This window comes from Dendrobium catenatum, unplaced genomic scaffold, assembly GCF_001605985.2.
Source record: "Dendrobium catenatum unplaced genomic scaffold, ASM160598v2 original_scaffold_165730, whole genome shotgun sequence".
Classification (NCBI taxonomy): domain Eukaryota; kingdom Viridiplantae; phylum Streptophyta; class Magnoliopsida; order Asparagales; family Orchidaceae; genus Dendrobium; species Dendrobium catenatum.
In genome coordinates this window covers 88,993-114,604 of record NW_021484154.1, presented here as the reverse complement: position 1 = coordinate 114,604, position 25,612 = coordinate 88,993, and the positions used below count along the sequence as shown (strand labels likewise).

General features: G+C 35.2%; 1 protein-coding gene across 5 annotated transcripts in view; it reads right to left on the bottom strand.

Moving 5' to 3' along the window:
* Positions 1-2,706: 2,706 nt before the first annotated feature.
* LOC110098183 (prolyl-tRNA synthetase associated domain-containing protein 1) overlaps positions 2,707-25,612 on the bottom strand; it is a 45,256-nt gene continuing 22,350 nt past the window's right edge. For 4 of the 5 annotated variants that reach the window (XM_028692301.1, XM_020824918.2, XM_028692300.1 and 1 more), the window contains 7 exons: positions 23,894-23,943; positions 22,416-22,498; positions 17,671-17,741; positions 17,435-17,588; positions 9,623-9,762; positions 9,432-9,530; positions 2,707-3,023 (listed from right to left, as the gene is read on the bottom strand). In XM_028692301.1, coding sequence (XP_028548134.1) covers positions 2,952-3,023; positions 9,432-9,530; positions 9,623-9,762; positions 17,435-17,588; positions 17,671-17,741; positions 22,416-22,498; positions 23,894-23,943 — 669 coding nt within the window. In that variant the 3' untranslated portion in view covers positions 2,707-2,951. The remainder of the gene's footprint in view (positions 3,024-9,431; positions 9,531-9,622; positions 9,763-17,434; positions 17,589-17,670; positions 17,742-22,415; positions 22,499-23,893; positions 23,944-25,612) is intronic. The other variant, XM_020824917.2, reaches the window with a different exon arrangement.

Sequence of the window (25,612 nt, the reverse complement as noted above, 5' to 3'; positions counted from 1 at the left end):
ATGGAGATCGGACGGTGCAAATTAGGCTTAGTGTTGCGTGGGCCGCACGCTGCGAAGTTAAATATCCATCCAAAAATATAATTTCCATATATGCACTTATTGCCTAAATAATTTGAGATTTTGCTTTTTAAGAGACCGTTTGGCAACAGGATTTAAGCAGCCGGTAGATCTCAGGGAGGAATAAATCCTCCGTTTTCCTCTTTTTTTCTGTAAATCATGGAGTTCGGTGGATTTATGGGATTTGGCTGAAGAAGCGCGCCAAAGGGAGAAAGATAGTTACCTTCATAGCAAGCGAGCTCCCGTCGCTACTTCCGATCCAAAAGGAAGAACGGCGAACTGAAAGAAAGGTCGTCGAAGTAGGCGGAGAAGGCTTTTAGCGACTTGTTCAAAATCCTACCTCACGCAAAGCAGGCAAATTCGAGCAACAAATAAACGGAGAAGAGAAAAGCAACACGTAGAAATTACCTTGTGGAAATAGAAGAAGGCTTCGTTCGTTAGTGACAGTTTCTATAAAGATTTTTCGTGCTAAAATTTTATGCTAAATAAATAAAAAAAAGTAAGAAATTAATTTATATAATTTAATTAATAAAAATTAAAATATAAATAATTAATTTGATGATTAATAATATATATTATAATTAAATAACTAATTAGATAGTGAATATTCTAAATAATAATAGTAGTTATAGAATTAGTTAAGATATTAATATTTATAATAATAATAGGATAACTAAACTAGTTAATATCTTTATGTTATTTTATTACTTAAATTACATAACTAATATTCTAAATAAAATTTATATTATTAGTTAAGTTATTTAATAATTAATCTAATTTTTAATTATATTATTTATAATTATAATTTATTAATGATAATTTAAATTAAGATGAATAAGTAACATACATTAAAAATATAAATAAATTTAAATTTTTAATGAACTATTGTCTTAAGATTCTGGATTGATTTTCAAATTATTTACATAATTTTAACTACCGTTGCAAGCAAATTTTCAAGCTACTAGTGATTTATTAATCAAATTTACAGGATTTACTAAATCGTGCTAATGTTAAATCATGTTGTTGCAAACAACTCCTAAGTAAGTGTAAATGAAAAAAAAAGATATTCGGAATGGTTTTGAAATATGAATTTAGAAATTAACTTATTTTATCAATAATTAATATATATATAATTATATTATATATATATAACTTAAAACTAAGAAATATCATATTTTGTGAAAATAAATAACAAATTTATTCAAAAATAATTATTCTGCTTTTTAATAAATAAGAAAGCTACTTATATCATAGTTTTAAAATTATGACAATAGTTTTAGTGGTCCATACATTCTTAGTATTATTTAAGATTTATTTTGAGATACATTAAGGGCTATTTACTGGCTAAAAGAAGTACGTGTAAAGGATTACTTAGAGTTATTTAGATGCGTGTAAAGTAAATTCATATGAATGATATTTTTTGTTTGATTTGAAGTAAAATGAATGTAGTGTAAAGTTTAAAAATGGCGTTACCTGGTGACAGTGGTGTCAAAAGGCCAAAGGGTGGCATCAGTGGTGGGTGGTCACCAGTGGAGGGTGGTGACCGGTTGTGGCCGAGCCTACTTGCAGTGTAAATGATTATCACTCAAAATTGGATGAGAATTATTTACCTAAAAAACGAGCCAAATTATTTTACACTTAATTTACTATAATTTATATTTTTTTAATCCAACCAAATACCAAACATTCACTTTATTTTACACCCATTTGATTTCCAACCAAATAACCCCTAAAATTGACTCGTTCGGAGTTTTCCCTTGCACTGTTGGTTGGGTTTGAACAAAATTAAAATTATTTTCTTTTAATTATAAAAAAGAATAAAATATTTTTTTAAAACTATATGCATATTTTTAACAAAAGATATAACATTATTAAGAGTTTTTTTTTATCAATTTAAATTTGTTTTTATTTTATTTCTTTCACTTTAAATAAATAAAATTCGAAAGTTATGTTTTACTAAAAACAGAAAATGTGTAAAATAGGAGTAATCTATACCATTTAATATTATAATTATTACACTTATTATTTATCCTAATTAAATGTTATGTAAGACCTAATTAATTACTATAATAATCACAAAGGAATTATTTTCTTCTTAGGTTAATTAACAATATAGATGTTTAATATATGTTAGATTCATTAGTAAAATTATAGTAATAAAAATGTAATGGTTGCAATTTCAATTATAGTTAATTCATAATTAATTAAATAACTAATCACAGCTTAATATGTTTTACTTAATTAATAATTTAAAAAGCACCATGTTAAATTACCATAATCAAATGCTGCTAAAATTTTAATGATCATAATTAAATTTTATTGAATTCATACTCAACCCAAAGTTACTTTGATTATCAATTAATTAATTATTAATTTCAATCTTAATTACCATAAAAATTTAATAAACATATTCACTCAATTAAATAATAATTATTTCATAAACAATCTAACTTAATTATTTAACAAACTCATCCAACTAATTTCCTAACTAATTATCTTAACCTTAATTATAACAAAATAGTCTAATTAATTAATTGTACTAGGTTTAATCAGTGTGAGTAAATTATAACATAGACGATTAAGTTTTAAGCTTAAATTAATCTCACAGACCAAAAACAATCTGCTAACCCAGCAAGGAGAAGTTCGATAGAGTTACAATTATCAAATGTCCCCATCTATAAATTATCTATAGAATATTAATTATTTATATATTACATTTATTTAAAAATAAAATAAAATTTTTAAGACTCATGATGATCAACATTTTGATTAGAATATCTATGAAAATGAAGAAAAATCAAAGGTGTGAATTAAAGATTATATAAATTATAAAATTTTAATGCATTACTTGTTTCACAATCATAGCTCCAGTTGTGAAGGCTGCGGAATAGAAGCTATCTGCTCGGCGAACGACTCTGAATTCCGGCTTGGAACCCTTGCGTATATGCTGCATTCTTTAAGATCATCTGTAAAAAGTTTGTCAACTTACTAAGATTAGAGCCATCGAAAGAAATACATGGATGATTCATCTTTTCAAAAGATCCGCTGATAGAGCAGTTTTGTTTTTTCCGGACATTTAGGTTTTGTTTGGGACGGTTTTCTTTCTGCTTCTCAAAACAGCTTTCTAGTACAAAATTTTAAAAAAAAAATTATACTAAAAAGTAGCTTTAAGAAGCATAAAAGAAAGCCGTCCCGAACAAAGCCTTAGGCCAATTACCCAACCAACAGATAAAGATGAGCTGCAACTGATAGTAGTTTGAAATATAGGCTAAATTTGGAATGAATTATAATTTTTCTGTTTTTATTGTTTGAATTTTTAAAAGTTTTGTAAACAAAATTTTTATTATATTTTTTCAAAAGCCGTTTTCCTAAACCCAAAATTCCAAGAAATCATGAAATGTTGGGATAATAAATTTTCAATTAGAATAGAGCAAAATCCTTGATGTAAATTATAAATCTCAAAGTGCTCAAAAATTGATCCAGCAAATTTCCATAAATTATTATTTTTAGTGAATATACACTAAAAAGGACTAATTTAGGCTTATCTAACCCTTATGGGGAAGGGATTGCCCCGACCACCTTCAATTGCTTGTTGACTCTAGACAGCTCAATCTCCCACCTTCTAAAAGAGAGGCAATGCCTTAATTGTATCTAGTTCACAAATTGCCCAAATCTATTGCCTTCAAAAGAGCGACTAGCTCAATTACCTCAAATAATTGACCCACCTTAAGATTTTGCAATTCTACTTCCTTATAAGAGAGAGACGGCCTCAGCCACCTTTGGTTGTCCGCCAACTTCAAGTCATCTAGTTCTACTTCCTTCCAAGAGGGGAATGTTAGCATGCGGTTCATTTACTTTATTGTGTACCCTCCCTTTTACCTGAATTTGCTTATTAAAAGATATCTGTACCGTCACCTGGATGAATAGAATTGTCTTTCCTTCTTTACCTATTCCTCTTCTTCTCTGTTTCTCTCTTCTTTGCCAAGACTCCATTGGCATCTCTTTCATGATATCAAGAGCCACAAATGGGGATCAAAGCTCCACTTCTTCCCTCCCTCCCTCCTCCTCTCATCCCGCCGACCACACTGCCAAAGTCTCCATCCCAGTACCTCTCAAATTTCTTGTCTCCAACATCAAGAACCTAATCCCTCATCCTCTCAACAACGACAACTATGCTATCTGGCATATTCAAATCATCTAGCAATTTTTTGCGAACGGGTACGTTGGTCATCTCACAGGCGTCAATGCTCCGCCCTCCAAAGACGCCCCACAAGAACTTGCACGATGGCGACTCATCGACAGTAATTTGATCTCCGCTCTCTTCTCCACAATATCACCCTCCATCCTGCCTTATGTCATCACCTCTACGACAGCTCAAGAAATCTGGACCGTTCTTGAAAGACGATTGCAACATTCAAGTCGCTCGAGTTCTTCAGCTCAAGAACGAGCTTCATCACTTACAAATGAAAAATCTTACCATGCAACAATATCTTTCACAAATAAAGAACATGGTCGACAACATCGCTGCCGCCGGCTCCAAGATTGATCCGGAAGACATCGTGCTCTACATCCTCAACGGGTTTCCGTCTACATACAATTCCTTCAAAACTATCATCCGCACCTCCTCCATTCCAGCAGATCTTGACAATTTATATTTGCTACTTTGCAGCGAAGAAATTCCTTTCAATTAAGAACTTCTCAAAGATCAGCCCACACCCTCTTCCATAACAGCTCTTTATGTTACTTCCTACAATCAAGCCAAAGGGCGAACTCAAAAATGCCAAAACAGGAACATCAACAGTTCATACAGAACACACTCTCCGAGCCAACCTGTCCCGCAACCCATAAACACAAATAATCAGCGCCCAACTTGCCAAATCTGTGGCAAAACAGGGCACATAGCCCTTAACTGTTGGCACAGATGCAACTTTAAGTATGCCCTAACCACTTCAAATGGGCCACGAGCCATGCTAGCGCAACCAACCTCTTACGGCACGCAAGATTGGATTCTCGACTCCGGGGCCTCCACACTGACGCCGGACAGCACGAATCTCCAGCAGCTGTCCGCCTACAACGGCCAAGATGCTATCTCCGTCGCAAATGGCTCCACCTTACCAATTCATAACTCGGCCAAGGTTTGCTTCCGCTACGGACACACCCCGTAAGCTTCGGTTATGCAATATTTTACACGTTCCATCTCTCACTCACAATCTACTTTCTGTTTCAAAGCTAACATCAAATAACTCAATCTCAATTACTTTTGATACTAATGGCTTTGAAATAAAGGATTCTCAGGACCATCGTCTTCTTCTTCGTGGACATCTCCATAATGGGCTATATCACATGCAACCGGCTCCGGAGGCGCCTCCCACCGCCCTTCATGCCAGCACCACATCCTCTCAACTTTGGCATGCCCGCCTTGGTCACCCAAACAACAGACTTCTTTCTTTTCTTGCTAAACAAATTCCTGACTTTAGAAATGTATCATTTTCATTTCTTTGCAAATCTTGTAACGTGGCCAAGAGCCACAAGCTCTCTTTTAATAAAAGAAATTCTGTTTCCTCGTCACCGTTCGAGCTTATTCACTCGGACGTGTGGGTGCCGGCACAACAACAATCGTTATATGGGTTTAAATACTACATAATTTTTATCGACGATTTTACTCGTTTTTCATGGATTTATTTCATGCATTCTAAAAATGAAACCTTCACGAAATTTCAACAATTTTGCAGTTTAGTTCGCACACAATTCTCAACAACACCAAAAACCTTTCGCTCCGACGACGGAGGTGAATTCGTGAGCATTGTTTTCAAATCTTTTCTTCAAAACAACGGTATTCTCCACCAACTAAGCTGTCCTCATACGCCGGATCAGAATGACCTAGCTGAACGTAAGCACAGACACCTTCTAGATCTCACCCGCATGCTCCTACAAGCGTCCCATCTACCCAATCAATTCTGGGCTGAAGCCACCTCCACAGCCAACTATCTTATAAATCGGCTCCCCTACAAATCTATCTCCCTCAGATCTCCCTACCACACTCTCTACAACAAATTCCCAAACTATTCTCATCTTCGCACCTTCGGGTGTCTCTGTTATCCTTGGTTACAACCTTACACCACCAACAAATTTGCCCCTCGCTCCGCCGACTGCATTTTTATCAGATACTCCCCTAGCCACAAAGGCTACAAATGTTACAATCTCAACACACATAAAGTCCACATCTCTCGTCACGTAATCTTTCACGAACAAATCTTTCCCTACAACTCACCGACCAAAATTTGCATACCAAATTCTCAACTTACCATGACCACCACTAACCCTCTACTCCTTGTCCCAACTTCAGCTATTCCTCCTTCAATCACTTCGGATAACACCAAACAACACCCTCACACGCACACAAATAACACCCAACCCGCAACACTACCTGTCTCTCCCTGTCCAGCACAAGACGTGAGCTCCGAACCTCATATTTCAATTCACAACCGTCCCACTCACCATATGACCACACGATCCAAGTACGACATATCAAAACCCAAACAATTCTTGTCACTTCTCAACAACACTACCCCTCCTATCACTCCGACAACTTACAAGCAAGCAGCAAAATTTGACCATTGGCGTCTCGCTATGGCTGAAGAATTCTCCGCCAAACAGCAACAAAGAACATGGTCTCTAGTTCCTCCTCCGTTGAACAAGCAAATTCTTGGATGTAAGTGGACCTTCAAAACCAAGATGCTACCTTCAGGACAAGTCGACCGCTACAAAGCTCGACTTGTCGCATTGGGCTATGACCAAATATATGGAGAAAATTACACCGAGACATTCAGCCCCGTCGCCAAGATGCCAACCATCCGCCTACTTCTTACTCTAGCCTTGCACCGCAAATGGCAAATACTTCAACTCGATGTTTCCACGCCTTCTTGCACGGCGACCTTCCTGATGACATCTACATGCGCCAACAGCCCGGGTTTGAGGATTCTCGATCATCAAACTACGTATGCAAGCTACATAAATCCCTCTACGGGCTAAAGCAAGCACCTAGGCAGTGGTTCCAAAAACTCACAACCTTCCTACAATCTTGTGGATTTCGGTTTAGTCGCTCCGACCCATCCCTACTTCTTTTTACTCACCGCCAAGTTCAGATTTTTCTATTAATCTATGTTGAGGATATCCTTGTGACAGGGAACGACTCTCACTACATCCAGTCACTACTTCAAGATCTCAACTCTCAATTTGCTCTTAAGCAGCTCGGCCACATATCCCTCTTCCTTGGAATACAAGTTCTTCAAAACACCAAGGGATACTTTCTCACACAACAACATTATGCAACCAAAATTCTCAATGAGGCTGGCTTCTCTGATTACAAGCCGTCACCTACACCTCTAGCTCCCGCATCAAAACAACAACCCTGCGACAACAATCCGTTCCATGACCCCTCTATCTATCGTCGTCTCGCCGGCTCTCTTCAGTATCTATCAATCACTAGACCCGACATAGCCTTCGCAACGAATCTCATCTGCCAACATATGCACCAGCCCACGGAACAAGACTTTCAAGCTCTCAAACGTCTTCTACGCTACGTCAAAGGCACTCTTTCCTTTGGCCTACCGATAGTCACTGGCGATTTACATCTTCGAACCTTCACCGACGCAGACTGGGCCGCTGACAACTCTGACAGAAAATCCATCTCTGGATTTTGTACCTTCTTGGGTCCAAATCTCATCTCTTGGACTGTCAAGAAACAGGTAACCGTAGCCAAGTCCTCAACAGAAGCCGAATATCGGGCCCTCTCCGCCGCCACCTCATAACTTATTTGGCTTCGTCGATTAGCCGCCGAACTCTCCCTCGTACAAGACACTCCGACAACCATCCACTGCAATAAAATCTCCGCCATTGCTCTTGCCAAGAACCCTGTCTTCCACGCCCGAACAAAGCACATTGAAATTGACTATCACTTCATTCGACAACACATTGCTTCCGGCGACATCAACATTCAACACATTCCTTCCAAAGACCAAATCGCGGACATCCTAACTAAACCTTTCTCAACCGCCCGCTTTACAGAGCTTTGTTCCAAATTAACCATTCAATCTTCGAATGATTAATTTTAGGGAGGCTGTTAGCATGCGGTTCATTTACTTTATTGTGTACCCTCTCTATTTACCCTTTTACCTGAATTTGCTTATTTAAAGATATCTGTACCGTCACCTATAGAATTGTCTTTCCTTCTTTACCAATTCCTCTTCTTCTCCGTTTGTCTCTTCTCTGCCAAGACTCCATTGGCATCTCTTTCAGAGAACGCCTAAACCACCTCCTTCCAAGGTACTTGGGATAGCTTTAGACCACTATTTTAAAGAGATTTTTATACTAAAAAGTAAATTTACAAAACAGTAAGAAAATTGTCCCAAACAAAACCAAATTGACCTTCACCGATCACCAACCAACTCGAAGTCATCTTCAAGGCAAGGGATAATTTGAATTTTAATGCAAAGCCATCAACATTAACAACTCTAAACGTTGTTCACCACCACATAACTGCAGTTCAAGCCTTTTACAATGTATTGATGCGTCTTCCAATTTTGTGGAAGATGTCTCTTTATAATATAAAGCTAATCACTGTAAATTATTTCTTTTTCCGGTTATCCACATACAAAATCCCTATCTTGGGTTTTGCATTTACAGTTTTATGATCGTGTGTGGAATCCTCATTCGAAACTCAATAAAATTTCATTTCTACCATAATAATATTCTATATAAATTTTTTTCAATTTTGTCCATCCATGCAAACTATTAATTGCAGGCTACTTTTCCTAATTCAAAAGCACATAAAAGTACAAAACTCAGTTTAATTGTCAGCCAAGAAAAATTAGAAGATCACATCTACTTTTCCTACCACAAAAACAAATACAATGTAGAAACCAAAGGAAGCCTTACAAATCGTTTAAAGGAAGAACACATCTCTGCGGATTATGATATCTGAATCCGCATTTGGAACCTCTTAGCTTTTCAAGTCTTAAACCTTTTTTAATATTTTTAGGTGAAACTAAGAACACAATCAATTTGTCTAGGAATAACATTACTGGAGCATAAAAAACAAAAAAACCTAATAGAATCAAGACAATTCCTTTCCCATAAAACAAATACAATTTGTGCTTTGATCTATATAAAGTTTTGAGTTCATAACTAACCATGCAATTAGTTATGAGATTAATATTAATGGTTTCAATTATTCCATTTAACGATATTTTGGAAAACCCAAGCATAACTTACCAAAGCCGTCATTACCATTAAAGCAACCAAGAGTAAAACTTTGTAAGGATCAAAAACCAAACTAATAGAATGGCAGGTTCAGGAGATAGCACAACACTTACAGCTAAGTTTTCTAGATCAGAGGAGATCCGCTTATTGACCCTGTCCAGCACTGCTGATTCAAGAGGCTCTCTAACCTCAGCTTTTGAATCCTTGGACATCTGCAATTTTCATGTAAGTTGATACTCCATCAAAATCACAGTAGAGTACAAGGAACCAGTGATTATTTATAATATCAGAAAACAACAATAACCTCAGACAAAACAGCCAAAGATGTTTTCTCTATCAGTTCTTTGATGAATTTATTGACATCAGTTGCCTCGGCTAGGAGATCAGCAGTTTTGCAAGGCTTCCCCATTGCTTTTTGGGATACTCTAGACTGGTTATCATCTTCTATGATCAAATTAACGGCAGACATTATGAGTGTTTCAACATAAATTGAAGAATAAAACTTCTCCGTACATATGCAGCTAGTCAGAAATGCAGAAATTAGAGCTCAAAGTTTACTGCTTTGGTATCTCATAATTACCAGGAAATTAGAACGTGATATGCACGAGATAATACTAGTCATTTGGTCAAAAAATTAAGTGAAAATATGGCAGCTCAACGTTTATTGCTTGGGTATCCCATAACTACCAGGAAATAAGAGCGTTATATGCACTAGTGAGCATTATATAATTAATCAAAAATAGTTGAAAAGATGAAAAAGTAACTAGAAAAACATAGATCTCTTCAAGGAAATTCAAATCAGAGCCTGTCCTTAGAGTGAGATGAATTTACACTAGAAAATTTCGAATGGAATAAAAGCAGTAATTAAGATCAGAATAGGAAAACTTAATCTTTTGGTTGGGTATATTCCTCACGTTTACTTGGCAACTGTCATGAACATTTCATTGTTGTTTCCAAACTAAGATCTTGTAGTTGTTTCATACGAAAGGTCAAAAAACAGAACATTTCTCAGTTATGGAACGCTGTATGCACGATGAAACTAGATATCATGGCACATTACAGAGAAGCATGCTAAAATATATAACCATGCTTATGAAGTAAAAACGGTAAAAATAACAAAAGTGCAATAGCATTATAAAGTCCAAGATGCCAACCATCAAACTACACATACAATTGCTAAAATATTATCATGAATGATGTAAATCTTTCTAGTGAACTCTTAGTTGTTTCATCAAGAAAAAGATTTGCGTGAAGAAAAAAAAATCAAGTAACCTTATAAATACCTTATTCTAGGAGTGAGCTAGGCCTCAATCATGAAGCTTTAATACTACGATATTCATTGCATCGACGATAGCAGCCCCTTGTTGCCGGATCTCCCTGCTTTGCCCAAGCCCGTGAAATTCAAATCCAGGTGTTTCAATTAATTGCCTAATTAAAAATCCATCTTAAGGCAAGGCAATTAATGACATTTAGAGCTATTTGAAATTTGAATTTGTTTCCCTCTCATTTTAAATCTATTTGGGGAAGTTACCTAAGGAATAGTTAAATCTGAAATTATAATTCAGATTTAATTAATTTATTTACTCTCCATGGGCCCCACTTAATTAACATTACTTTTCTCTTCCCCTCATGCCCCACCACTTGATTTCTTTCAAAATAAAACCTCTCCCTATGGAATTAATGCAATAATTAATTCCCTATCCTTCCACGTGAGAATCTGGAATGAGAAATATTGCCTTAAGTTCATTCTTTCTTTTGGAAACATTTCAAACTCTCTAAATCTCCTCATCGCTGGGCTTTGAAATCTTTCCACAAATGCAGCCAATCACTTGGCCGAAATTCCTGTTAATTTTAATTCTTAGTTTACTCCCATTAAAGGAATTAGGAATTGATTAACCTCCACCTCAGCCCCTCTACATCCCGCCAGCTAAATCACTGGAATTTTCCCCCCTCGCCTTTATGAAATTGTTTTGAAACTCATCCGTAAGAGCAGTCCATTTCTTTGGAAAGTTTTCCAAATCCCTGTTTGCTGCTAGCCGAGTTGTCCAAGATCCTCTGCTGGAGTTTATTCTGGGAATTAAAAATCCTCTGCTGGGCCGAAATCTTCCAAGGCCATAACGTGGTTCCAGCAGCCCATTTCTTTGGAAAGTTTTCCAAATCCCTGTTTGCTGCTAGCCGAGTTGTCCAAGATCCTCTGCTGGAGTTTATTCTGGGAATTAAAAATCCTCTGCTGGGCCGAAATCTTCCAAGGCCATCACGTGACAATTCCTCCACTAGAACCTCTCCAAATTCCTTACATAATTGAGCCCTCTTCCTCTCAAAGCTGCAGCCAATTTCTGAAAGAAATCTGAATATATTTCAGATTTATAGAAGGAATTATTTCAGGTTTTCGAGAGGGCGCTTGGAGTTCGCTCCTCCAAATCCGGCTTCCTTCCCGGCGACGAGTCCTCTTGGGATTACTTGTCTATTAGTGGCATCGTTGAGTTTACTTACAATCCTCCTCCGCTAGCCTATATTTTCGAGAGCAATGAAAGGACCTCAAGGCGAATGACCTAAATTTTAAACGTGTGGCTTTAGTAGTAGCTATTTTCATTACCTAGTTTACTTTGGTTATATTTTGCAAGACTCATGTAATTCTTAAATGTAATCACTGCCGTTAACATAATCTATCACGAAGTTTCTTGAATCCAACTTGAGTAAGCTAGATTTTCTCGTTAACATTGCAAAGTTAAACTCTCATTAATCTCTAACGTGCAATTCATGTTCACCGCATGTGGTTTCACATCAGCAATAGCATTAATAAGTCCAAGATGCCAACTATCAAACTACACATACAATTGCTAAAATATTATCATGAATGATGTAAATCTTCTAGTGAACTCTTAGTTGTTTCATCAAGAAAAAGATTTGCGTGAAGAAAAAGAAAATCAAGTAACCTTATAAATACCTTATTCTAGGAGTGAGCTAGGCCTCAATCATGAAGCTTTAATACTACGATATTCATTGCATCGACGATAGCGCAACAATAGTGATTAATCAGCAAATTGCTAACCCTTGGGATGGAGTGCGGATATTTGATGTGGCAAACTTGAAAGCATCCCTATTCGAGTCGAGAAGCTAGAAATCAATATTGCAGCACTCCAAACAACCTCCTCGTACCAATAAAAAAACTTCAAAATGGGAATGGTGTACATTTGTCAGGAACCAGTGGAGAGCAACTTGTTCCACTATCATGCAGTACAACAAGACTTGATAAGAATGGGTCTCAAAGATTCAGTTGAAGTCCCAGATCATCAGTGATGTGATCCTTGTGAAAGTGGTCTAACAAAGGTTGTAATAGTGAAGGAGGATTTATAAAACGAGAAGAGTGTATACAAATGTTGTAGGTTTGAAATGGAGATGGAGAGAAGTGGTGGAATCGGATGGATACCTACTAAATGGGAGAAACCAAAGAGATCTTGTTCATGGATTTTGGTTTCCAGGGAGACGGTTAGGGGTATTGGAATTACTAGAATGGCTTGTGGAGGACTAGTTCAAAAATGTAAAGATGAGATCTAGTGTTTCGGTTTTGTGTTCTGAATTCGGATAGCTTCTAGATGTTGGTTCTCAAAACTAGGCCCTAAGAATTTAAGGGTGGCCAAGATCCACCAAATGGAATTCAAACCTTCTCAGAGAAATCAAGCTTTTGTGCAAGGATGTTAAGTGAATTAGTGTAGATTTGGATATTAGGATTAGGTAACAAAAGATAACAATTGCCTCTCACCAAAGAGGAAATATTGGTAAAATACCACTAAGTAATTCAAAATAGAAATTGGCCACCATGTCTATTCTTCTGCGTACTCAAACTCAAAACCAATAATGAAGCAGTCAACAGCCTCTTTATTTTATTCATTATTCATTCTTAAAGCTCTTACAAACAAAAGCATTAAAAAGATAGGACGGGCTTTCTGTGAAAGGATGCCTGATGATTATAGATCTCATTGGCCAAGTGGTGTCTCTTCACTGGGAGGAACCACTCTTGATCGAGGAATGTTCAAATGAAATGCAGCTACCTCCATTTTGAAGATGAATGAAAACCAACTCTTATTTTGAAATTAAAATTTCAACTTTTTTTCTTTCATAATTCTAAATTTAAAATTCGCTAATGGAACACAAAAAATAACTCAACAAGGCCTTAATATTACAAGCATAAACATAAAAAAGAACAAAAACTAGAACCAATTTCCATTTGAAGCTTCCTCTATGTTTGTGGTCTTGAGATTGGTTCATTCCCATCTCCATTGGTTCTACACCAATCAGTACCAAAACAAATCTCATATGCTGTCATGGTGAAACTATTAAGGCTCAACATGATACCCTCTTGGCACAACTAAAGATCCACCACAGAGCCAACTAAGATCTCACTTGGAGCCATGCAATAGTTTCCTAGCGGTGTTGTCACCTTAAAAACATAAACCACTATACCAATGGTAATTTCAAGGTATCCATCAATATGATATCATTAAACATAAAAAATAAAGAAAACCACATATAGAAGGACAAAACAAGTCCAAAGCCAAAACCAAGATGGTTTCCTAATATGATTCCACAAATTAAATGGCCCATCCATCATAAGATGGGGGTGCTGAAATACAATTAAAATTCAAGGGTTTCACAACAACAACAAAAAGATACACAATACTAGTTTTATGAAGAGGTCCCCAAAACATATAAAACACCAAAAAAATGAAATGGAAAAAAATATAAAATAAAATGATGATTGATTCCGTCCGAGCTATCACCACTAAATGCCTTTACCTAAAACTTGTCAAGAGTACAAAATTTAAAGTTGACCAAATCTCTTAAAGACCCAATGGCATTTCAATGTGACCATAACGATAACACATTAAGTAGCCAAGCCAATAAGGATTTGGCAAATACTTTTAAGCTAGGTGGTCATGCATAACATGTGTTGATAAGCACCATTAATTGACAATAAAAGCTTATTTTTTTCCTCAACGACCATGTCTATTGATAAGGCATAAAGCTTTATATTAGCTGAGGTCTACTACAAAACTAGCATCCTTCTACTTTTCTCCACCCCCAATCTACAAGGTCACTTTAAACAAGATAACTCATAATTATTAACAAGACTTCTTAGGTCAACTACCCATAAAAATGACCACCATTAGATCACAAATGTCCACTGATAGAGTGCAAATGTCCACCGATAGAGTCTATCACCTCCTCGAAGCATAAGAGCATTGAACTGATTCAACATAAAGTTATAAATCAAACTAACATGAAAATCTATCAAATCATCAAGTCAAAGTACAATCTCATAACTATATTTAATTAAGGGTTCTCTTTCAAAGTTGAGATGTGTAATTAATTGCAAGAGGGAGGGGGTGACCTCAAACTAGGAATATTAAATCCTTTATATGGACATACTCTCTGAGAATAACTTACAAAACCCACACCGACATGAGTGTGATGGCTCTATTTTAAATGATATATTTGTTTATTCATCCAGTTACTTATTTTGCATCCTTTGTAGACATGATATTTCTTGAATAGGTATGACATACCTCATAGTACTATATATAGGATAAAGAGGATATTAACCATATTATGATATACTACCCACTCATAATTTTTGTTGGTGTGAATTCTCTAAATTGGTTGGATTCAAGATCAATTATAATTGCTTGATGATATTATAAAAGCCTAAACAAGGTGATTTTTAGCACCTATGGAAAGCTTCAAACCAATAATATAAACTATATATGGACAAAATCTTTGGTTAGTGCTTAATCCATTGTTTAATAATATTCCTTTGTAAAGTACTCTATAGATTGAAAAGAGTCAAGCAAACCTCTTTAGGTGGTGCACCTCAAAATTCCACAATGGACTAGATTATTCCTCTAGCAACTCATTTTGCATCCTCGATAAGCATGAAATTTCATGGCATATCTCATGGTACTATATGGTGGCTCCGAATAATTATAGATAAAGAGGAGACATAGCATATTTTGATATCCTGCACCTTATAATTATTGTTGCAATGAATTCTCGGAATTGGTTGATTTAAGGCCAATTCCTTAACTATCAGATATACTATATGAGCTTTCTATGATGTAAATTAATTTGCTTATGGAATCCTTACTAATTATTTGATTAGATTGAAAAAACCCAAATAAGGCCATTTTTTAATGTTCTTTCATTGTGGTATATGATGGCTAATCATGCCATCTATGATGCATAGACACGGACACGGATACAACACGACACAGACACGGGACACGTCAATTATTGAAAATATAGGACGAACACGGTTGGACACGATATTATAGTTTTTATATTTTACAAATAGTGTATAAAAATTGAATAAGTATAATTTTTTAATAATTTAGAAATATAAGTTATTTAACTATAAATTGTGCTTAAAATGATTAATATTAAGATGACGAGAGTCGGGCCGTTTATCATTCATCGAGAGATATGACAATGCTGTCGAGAGTCGGGCTTTGATGTTATGCAATAAATATTGGGCGTCGATGTTAAGAGGGCGTTTATTGTCGATGTTGAGAGGGCGTTGGTCGTCGATGTTGAGAAGGCGTTGGACAAAGATGAGATGTCAAGTTGAGGGCGTAAAAATTGCTAGCACTAAGCATTAATGTAAAGACAACGTCTGACTTTTATATGAAGTTCGTTTTGAAATGTTGATGTTGTAATGACCTCAGATGTTGATGTTAAGATGCCATCGGACATTGTTGTAAAATCAAAGTTGTAACTCGCCAAAGATAAATGGAAATGAGATATTCAATGAATGGGGTATTAAGTGCGAACGATTGATTTGGTGTTGTGGATAGGAAATTAGCAATTTAAATTTTATATTTAAATAAGTGAAAATTTTAAATACAAAAAATTATATTTTAAAAAATTCATAAAATATTTAAGATATGTGTGTCGGACACGGGTGTCCAATTTGTATTTAATATTTTTTTAATCAAACGCATTTTTGACGTGTCCGACACGTGTCAGAGTATCGGACGCGTGTCATGTCGTATACGTGTCAGACACTGCACGCCTCTTTGAGGAGAAGTGTCGGTGCATCATAGCTTGGCATGTTTCAATGAGCATTGGCTCTATAAAATTTTTTTGCTAAACACTTCAAAGTTCCTTAAGAAACCGTGTGTTGGTCTCTTCTACTTCTACTTTCTCTTCGCAACCTCCCCCTACTACATGGATTATAAGTAACTTTAACAGGTATGTGATAGCATATGACAACATGCCATTGGAGTTATTATTCAAAATTAGTTTAGCCATCTATTTTTTGAATGTTTTCTAAGTTTGAAAATGTTCTGCGACACATGATTAAATTTCATGATATGAGATGGGACAAGCTAGCTATGTTACTTCCCAAAGTAACTGACATTGGCTAGAAAGAGGTATTCTCTTATGGAGACGACCTTGACTCTCAAATGGTACCCCAACTTGATTTCAACCCATTCATGATCCGAGGCCTAACTATGTGGAGTCAATAGTTAGATGTGCTTCATATTTGCCCACATATTAGACACACAGCTTATTTTCGACAAGTATAATATCCCATTTGAGTTGCATGATTTGATGGGATCACACCAATCAACACATTCACACCCAAAACTCCTAATTAAAGACAAAGGACAATTACAAACTTCCTAAAACAGCCCTCAACATTCAAAATTTCCCTCCAAACGCTCCCCAAACCCACGCGGCTCACCCCCCGTTTCCGCTCAGAGTTGCGCTCCGCCCGTTTTTTTCCGCCTGTAGAAACAGTGGACCGGTCCGGGCTGGACCGGTCCAGCCGGCCCCTCCTGGGCCGGCGTAACAATGATGTGAAAAAGCTTGCATAAACTCAAATAACAACACATATACCACTTTAAAAAAAAAAGACTGAAGAATAAGTCACGATGCACACTCTAAATAATTAAGATAAGATTGATGAGGATGATCATTATAGCAAAATTTATAATTCATGTGGCATATTGAATAATAGAGTATCATGCAGAAAACAAAATGCAATTGGATAAGCTGTTTGTCTATTATCAACCATTTTATAAACAAGACACGAATTTAAAGTGATGGGAATAACCCTGAAAATTAGTCAGCTTTTTCTCCGAAGGTGCATGCTTTTGCTCACGAACATTAACTGCTGCTTTATTTGTTTGTTCAGAAGGTTGTGATGCGTCTACTGGTACAAAAGCAGCAAGATCTGGAGGATTGTCCTTTCCTACCACGGTTTCAGCCTACTTGAGAGCAATGCCTGTTAATAATTCCTTTCCCATGAAAGTAAGCATGGCTGTAATATAAAATTATACAAAAGATAACCTCAAAGTCTACGTAAGACGGGTTTCTTCCGATAGACATCAGAAACTTGTCAAGGTTACTTGCACTGAGAGCTGTCAAAAATGAAATGAAGCACTCAATGATTTCGAGGAAAATAGGTCAGGTAGGTACATAAAAAAAAAGCAAAATATTCATTTAACAGTTATTCAAATGCTTTTACTTTATGCAAAATTTTCCATGCATCACTAAATTCTATGACCCAAAAAAAAGTTACTTTAATAAAAGGGATGTCCTGATACCTGAGTGCTACAAGAAGTTGAATCTTGGATGAATTTCACATAAAAATTTTAACTGCCTCGAACAATATGACAATACACTCTTTAAGTACCGTCTAGCCTTGGAGTGCAATGTAGGTGCCGATTATGAAATAAAACAACATTAAAGAGTAGGCCTATCCCTAAGCTAAACCAGCTTGGAGAAGCCAACCTGATTCCATGATAGCATAAACCAGGGGCAAGCAATGGCAAAAAACACCCAGTTGTTGGTTTGAGGTTGTTTGGTTTGAAGTAAAGTGAATGCGGGGAAATTAATTTTCTGTTTGGTTGGATGTACGTAGAATAAAGTAAAATGTGCTTCTACCAAAAATTACAGTCTTTCAGACATTCACCTATATCTACATGATTAAGATTGACTGCATCAGGAATATTTACACACCTGCACTTGGAAGAATCATCAACAAGCTGCACTTGGAAGAATCATCAACAAGCAAATCCTTTATAATAACACTTTCCTAAGACACTTCTTTATTTTAACTATCTACCCTTAACTCTAGAGTTTTTATCCTCATATATATCTTCATTCTTCTATATAATAGATCCAATATGCTTTAACCTATCACACTTAGGTATTAACTTATCTTCTAATAATATTGAATGATAATTGCTAACGTCAGACCCATTAAAATTATATATCATATACTTGGTCTTTATTTTACTAATTTTAAGGCCTCTAAACATTTTTCCTTGTCATTCTAAATTTTTCTACTATTTTGTTTTTTTGAATTTCAGTAGCAAAATTATATATAGTATTGAAAATTCATGGGTCACTTAATAACTACTAATATTTACCACTGCATCACCAAACATAACTTTAATAATGTTGACACATTTTTTACTTAAACATTTTTTCTTTAAAGTATACAATCAAATCAAGTGATGATCAATCATATGTCTTCTTAAGGTCAATAAAAAACACACAAAGAACCTTTCTTTACTCTTTATACTTCTCCATTAATTTTTTTTAAACACAAAAAATTACTTCCATAGTAGATTTTATCCCAATTGAAAAGTTTTTACAACGTTTCGGGTCTATTGAATTAATTTCAAAATAGAAATGAGCATCATACCAAAGGGAACCAAGTGTAGTTTCCCTTGATTAATATGCAGAATTCTTAGTCTACTATTTCAACAGCATAAAGGTAACATGAAAAGGACAAAGTTGAGTAAAACTAACATAATTTCTTACAAGGATAAGATATTTATCAAGAACCAATTAATTTAAGCTAAATTGGATAAAATAAAAGCAAGAAGGTAACCACTCCAGCACTAATGAAAGCTTATGAAGATGGGGATTTGAACACTTTTATTTTGGATTTAAATATTGTTCGCTCAAGAAAAATAGAAAGGCGTGAACCTTGCTCTCGCAAGCTTAAAATTCCTTATTTTTCCCTGAGATAGATTAGATTTAAAATTGACCAGATTTCCCCTGAGAGTGGTGCCAAGGTTTATTTAGATTTGGATTCTACTTCCTATGAATGTAATTCCTCATGGTTAATTACTTCTCCTAACGCATTAGAAGAGTACTCTCGATTAAGAAAGAAACATATTTTGTTTGTGCAAGGAGTGTGAAAATGTGCAACAGTGTTTTAATCTTAGTTATGGGCGGTGAAAGTACACTCGATTAAGATCCCATGATTCTGTCATCCCCGGTATACCGTGGGTTTCAGTCTACCAACACTAACTGTCATGGATTTCAATGTCCAAGAAATCTGATTAGCAACCATGGGTTACCTCCTCTCAGGGATCCCGAGTAAACTGAAGTGGAGAAATGTGGCTTTTAATTTAGATTGAGACTTATGGCTTGCTTAAGAGATGCTCGTGTGATTAAATTTAGGTAGGGGCTTATGGCTTTCATTTGAAAGTAGCCCTAATAGTGGATCTTACAACCTCTATTAGAGGTGGCCCAAATTACGGGTCTTATAACTTAGCTTTATAGACTAAGATGCCCAGGAGGTTTGGATATTTAAATAGGTCTTATGACTCTTAGATTTAGAAGTGGCCTAATGACGGGTCTTACAACCTAGATAAGCTAAGTGGCATGTATTATAGGTCTTATAACCTATCCCTATAGGCCATAATGCCCGTGTTAGGTGTCTAGGGTTATGTAATTACCTAAACATTTCCCTCAGAAGTCGGACTTACAACCTAGCCCTTATTATTTAATTACTTAAATTGATTTAATTGTTTAATAAAAAATTAAAATGAAATACTCCACTAATTTGATTGATTTTTTTAAAAGGTGTTAATTAAGAGATTCTCGTTTCAATTGGTTAAGTTAATTGGTTAATCAATTAAAGTTTTGATTCAATTAATTTTTAATTATTGAATTTTCATTTCAATTAATTAGACTAATTTGTTGTTAAATTAAAAGAATAGTTATTCAATTATCCAATTAGAACTTAACAAGTTAATTATAGTTTGATTTTATTTACTTATTTAGATTAACTATTTAGTTAAATTATATATAAGATTAATTAATTAAAGTTTAATTTTAATTAATCAAAAGATTTAAATTTAAATGGTTTAATAATTTTTTTAATGGTTTAATTAAATTAGGTTTTAAGTTGAATATTTCCTTATACTTAAAGTTAAATTGATAAATTAAGCATTTTCCAATAATCCAACAACATTTGATATTTTTGGGAAAATTTTGGCAATCTCCCGACGTCCCCTCCCTACGAACGGATGTAGCGGAGAGCATTTACCCTTGTAATCCGCCCAGCAAGAAAGATAATCAACCGCCAATGACTTCAAGACGTTATCGGGTCCCGAAAATTATCTTCAAGTCTTCGGTTGGGGTTAGAGACGGACGGGCAAGTGGGCTCGACTCCTGGTTTGATCTGCTTGTGCTCGTGTGAAGGAGGCCAGCGGTTTTCCGATCTCGCTTGCGTGGGGGAAGTCGCCGACAGAAGAACTATTTGCTTGGTCAAATCGGGTGCATAGGGAGGCAAAACCGTTTGTGCACAAGGGTAAGATTCAGACTAAAGACCTCAGGAAGGAGGAATCGCAAGAGCAAAGCGTCGATCTCCAGTTGCAAGTGAACGTAAACTCTATTTCCCCGTTCTCTTGTTGTTTTATACAGTTCTTTTCTTCGTAATCGTGCTAAGCGATGTGACAACATGGTTGGTTTCTGGCCCGTGAATAAGTGGGGGGCGATTAAGTTGTTTGTTTGACATTTTACAGGTTAACATATATGCACAGCTGTGAGGAAGAAATCTACCAACATTTGACACAAAATCCTTGATGGACTCCTAGCTTCCTATGGCAAATGTGAAGATCTATTTGGCGGTTACTGACAATTCTTACATGGAAAGTGCAAGGAAATATGAAATTTTGTTCTTCATAAAAAAATTTCATGTTAAGAATTTCATATAATGATCAATGATTTGGACTTGAGATCATGATCCACATATACCTAAGACTACTATATTCAAAATCATTTATATTTGAAAATTTGCAATTCTAGAATGCACATAGAAGACATGAAGATTTGCCAGATGTGCAGTGTCATTGTATTCGAGGAGTCAAGGATTTTATGGGAATTGCGGATCGCAGAAGAGGTGGATCTAAATATGGTGCAAAAAGACCCAAATCGAAATCAATGGAAGATACCTCTAGAATGTCTATTGGTTGAAGGCAAGCTATCGTCTATCGCTTTTTTCCATGCAATGGAGGCTCTTGCTTCCCCCGGATAGGAATTTCCGGCGAGCAAGCTTTCCTCTCATTTTGCTCTAGCCTATATCTCCTCTCCTTCACAATTGAGCATAGCAATCACATTACTTTCTCATGAAAATTTGAATTGGCTGTGAGTCATGCTATATAATCTGGATTTGTATATTGATTTTTCCATCTAGGGATTGACTCCATTCGGAAAAATGATAAGGAATATATTATAAGCATTCGTGAGCAAAAGATTAATTTACTAAGAGATTCTGAGGGAAATAAAAAAACTTCATCAGACATGGTGAGAAGTTCATAGTACATCTGACGAATAAGATCAAACAGCCCGAATACATAGCCATGAGATTGTCTAAATTAATTGGTAAACAAACCCCCCAAAAAAAACCACGCTTATTAGCGGGCAGCAGCATACCAGTATCTTCATTATCGCAGTAAATTACAAGCTAACTGATTTACCATACCCGATATTTAAAGCCAAATTTTTGTGCCTTGCCAGAACTTGAAAAATTAATTTAAATAAACCAACTCTTAAAATTTAAGCAAATCAAATAAAGCACTTTAAAAATTTCTGTTATATCCAATAAAAGCAAAATACACATTGATAAGGGTAAAAGTTGCAAACTAAACAGATTAATCTGTACTCGCATCCACCTAAAAAAGATATATAACCCGAAAGCAGAAAAAAGATATTAAATGTCAATTCTGAAGGAAATAAAGTACCAAGAAAAAATAAACTTGAAGACATGGAATAAATACATCATTACTAACAAATTGTTGTGTCATTTGATAATGGATGGAAAAAGCAGCACTCCTGAGCTTTAAATGCTTGATCCAACAGCAGTGAAACAGCTCTTCAGCAAAAAAAAAGAAAGAATCAATAAGATTTTCATAAAAAAAAAAAAAACATAAATGCAAATATATCACGCATTCTAATTGGAGAAAATTCATCCAGTTAGAAGTATGTAGAAAAAAATACAGCAAGTAGTTCGATACTTGGGCCATGCGTGGATTTGTTTTGTGTTCATTTGTTTTTGCTTTGTTTTGTGCTCATTCCACTTTTGTTTTGGTCTCTTTTCAATTTAAAAAAAAAAAAATCATCTTTGGATGGTTTTAGTCGTTTTCCTGACAACTCTGAGAAAATACAGTCTACTGGGCAATAGAAACAGAAAAACATAATAAACCTCTATTAAATTAGCATATTAAGTTTATCTAATGATAATTAGTCCTATGTAAGAAGTTATACACTAACTACCCTAATTAAACCCTCCTTAGTCTAAGTAAATAATTGAACAAATTATTTTAGATAGGTAATCAATCAATAAATCACCCCAAACTCATTTACCATAATTAAACACCAACAGACCTTAATTAATCCCTAATTAGCATAAAAATAATTAGTTAACAAATATTCTGATTGATTCATCAATTAATTGATTTTCCTAAGATACTATAATTAAATGCGATAAAAACTTTATTGGTCTTGATTAAAACCCTAATCATCCTCAATAATTAATTATCCAAGCCTAGTTATCATCATTAAATGGTAACAAACTTTAATTAAAATAATAACTAATCTCCCTAGCATAAAATTTGTCGAACAATCATGACAATAACTAATCTCAAATTAACCCTAAGTAATTACCCATTATTTCATCAATAAATTAGTTGATATCATAATTAAAAATTAACAAAATGTTACTGATTTTAATTTAAACCTAAACTAGCCTTTATAATAAGTAGATTGCCCATTGTGGGAAGTATAAGCTTCAACCTTAGAGCTTGAATTAGAAGCAAATTTCAAAGGTTATACTTCGGTAAAATGTTCATAATATAGTATGAGTACAGAATCCAAGTTAGTAATATCATAAACAGCAACACAAGGAGGAATAAAAGGCCTACATCCCTATCATTTTAGATTTTAATTATAGCGGAGAGGTGCCAATAAGAAAGGGGAGAAACCATAAGAACTGGGGAAGAAAAGGTCTAAGGGCATTAGTTCCAGCCATCGGACCACACATATTAGAAAGCTATGAAATATCTTAATCAATTGTGTCAAGCTTGAACCTCTGTTGTCAAAAAATTCAGGGAAACAGAAGTCAACACTTACAGCATATTGCTTAATCTAAATGCCTATCGTGTGACATTACTTAAAGATCATCCCCTTAAACTACACTGGTATTCATTGTGAAGAAATCGGTTATAGTCAAAAAATGAATGCCAATGTGATCATGGATAGATATGCATACCTTGCAGAATCATTAATCAATGCGAATGGAGTAACACATCCCAGCGGTACCTAAAAAAAAAAAGTTCAGAAAAGAATGATAATGTAAAAAAGAGGAAATAATGATAGCATAACTAACTGAATTCTATAGTAAGTCCTTTATAAACTTAAAATAAGAATCTGGAACACGCTATCCTTACACAAAAATAATATGGAAGAAAATAAATTGCCACGGATATGACAGATATAATTTTTGCTAATCTACTATAGGTAATACGCAAGGTTTAAAATTGCGTAAATAAGCCTCGAGGCGTTTTTCGTCCGTGAGGCGAGGCGTAAACCTCGAGGCGGCATGAGGCATAAGCCTCACGGACGAAGAATTACGTAAATGATAATTTAAGTATTCTAGCAGATAAATAGCAATAAGAGTCTATGATACAATAAAAATATCCAAAAGAGAATTGAACTTAGTGGAAAACAAAAAAATAGATGCAATATATGTATCTCATAGCATAATTCAAAGTACAAAACTACAAATTAAAGTCTATCAGAACTCCCAAAGTACACATAAGAAAAAATATCTAAAATCCAATCATGTCCCATCACTACATGAGTCTTCAGTGGATGTATCTTCATCTCCAATTGTATCTATGAATGTCAAATCTTCATTATCTTCAATGTTACCCACTTATCTCTTAGGGTCCGTTTGGGATGGCTTTTTCACTACTTTATATTTCATATCCATGCCAGTCGTTGTTTCGCTATTGCTTATTTTGCTGCCTTTTTTAAAATATTGGTGGTGTGAAACAATTTCTTATAATCAAATATATTAGAATACGATAGCTATAAAAAAAGCCTTGCATTTGATTTTTTTTCAAAAGAAAAAGTTATAATGCCCACATTAACTTGCAAAAAAAGAATTATCAACCTAATATATGTATTTTGAAAAATCAATATACTTTATGAAGATATGCTTGCAAATTCCTTTTGAGTTTTTTTTTTTTTTTTAAATCCTCTCCCCCCCCCCCCACCTTTTTTTTTTTAAATCCCCAAACACCTCCACTATCCTCTCAAGCAAGCCCCAAAAACAATGGTTAGATTGCTTGTATTGTGACTTTGATGTGAAATTGCATGCATCAATGTCTTCTTAAATCCCATAATAACTGATGATTCATGCAATGAGCAGTCTTTTAGGAGCTTGCAACCTTCTTCTTCACCTTGGTCTAACCCTCAAATTATATTTTTCTTGCAGTGATCTTATGGGCATGAGAAAGAACATGTCATTACCTGCCTCCCCCTGTTCGAGCCATCGACACCAGCATATATAGTATGTTTCATGAGGCGTATGCCTCACTAAAAATTGCGCAACTGCGCCTCTGAGGCGTGCCTCAAGTTCCATGAGGCGTAAGCCTCACCAAGTTCCAAAATTGCTTAAGCAATGAGGCTCTTGGGGGGCAAATTGCGCAAAGGCGCGCCTCTTATTGCGCAATTTTAAACAATGGTAATACGTTTAGCAATAGGTGAATGATCATAACTTAAACATCAGATTTAAGGGCATTCCTACCTGCTTTTCTAGCTTAGAAAATATATTTGAGCTGCAAATTATCCGTTTTTTTTTTTCTAAGATAAGAGTGGAACATCACCACTCTTTAGTCATATAAATCATAAGAATTGCTGTGCCTAGGTTTCATAGCCATGACCTATTGCGTGGCAATTCTACAATTAAACCACCATGCTCTAT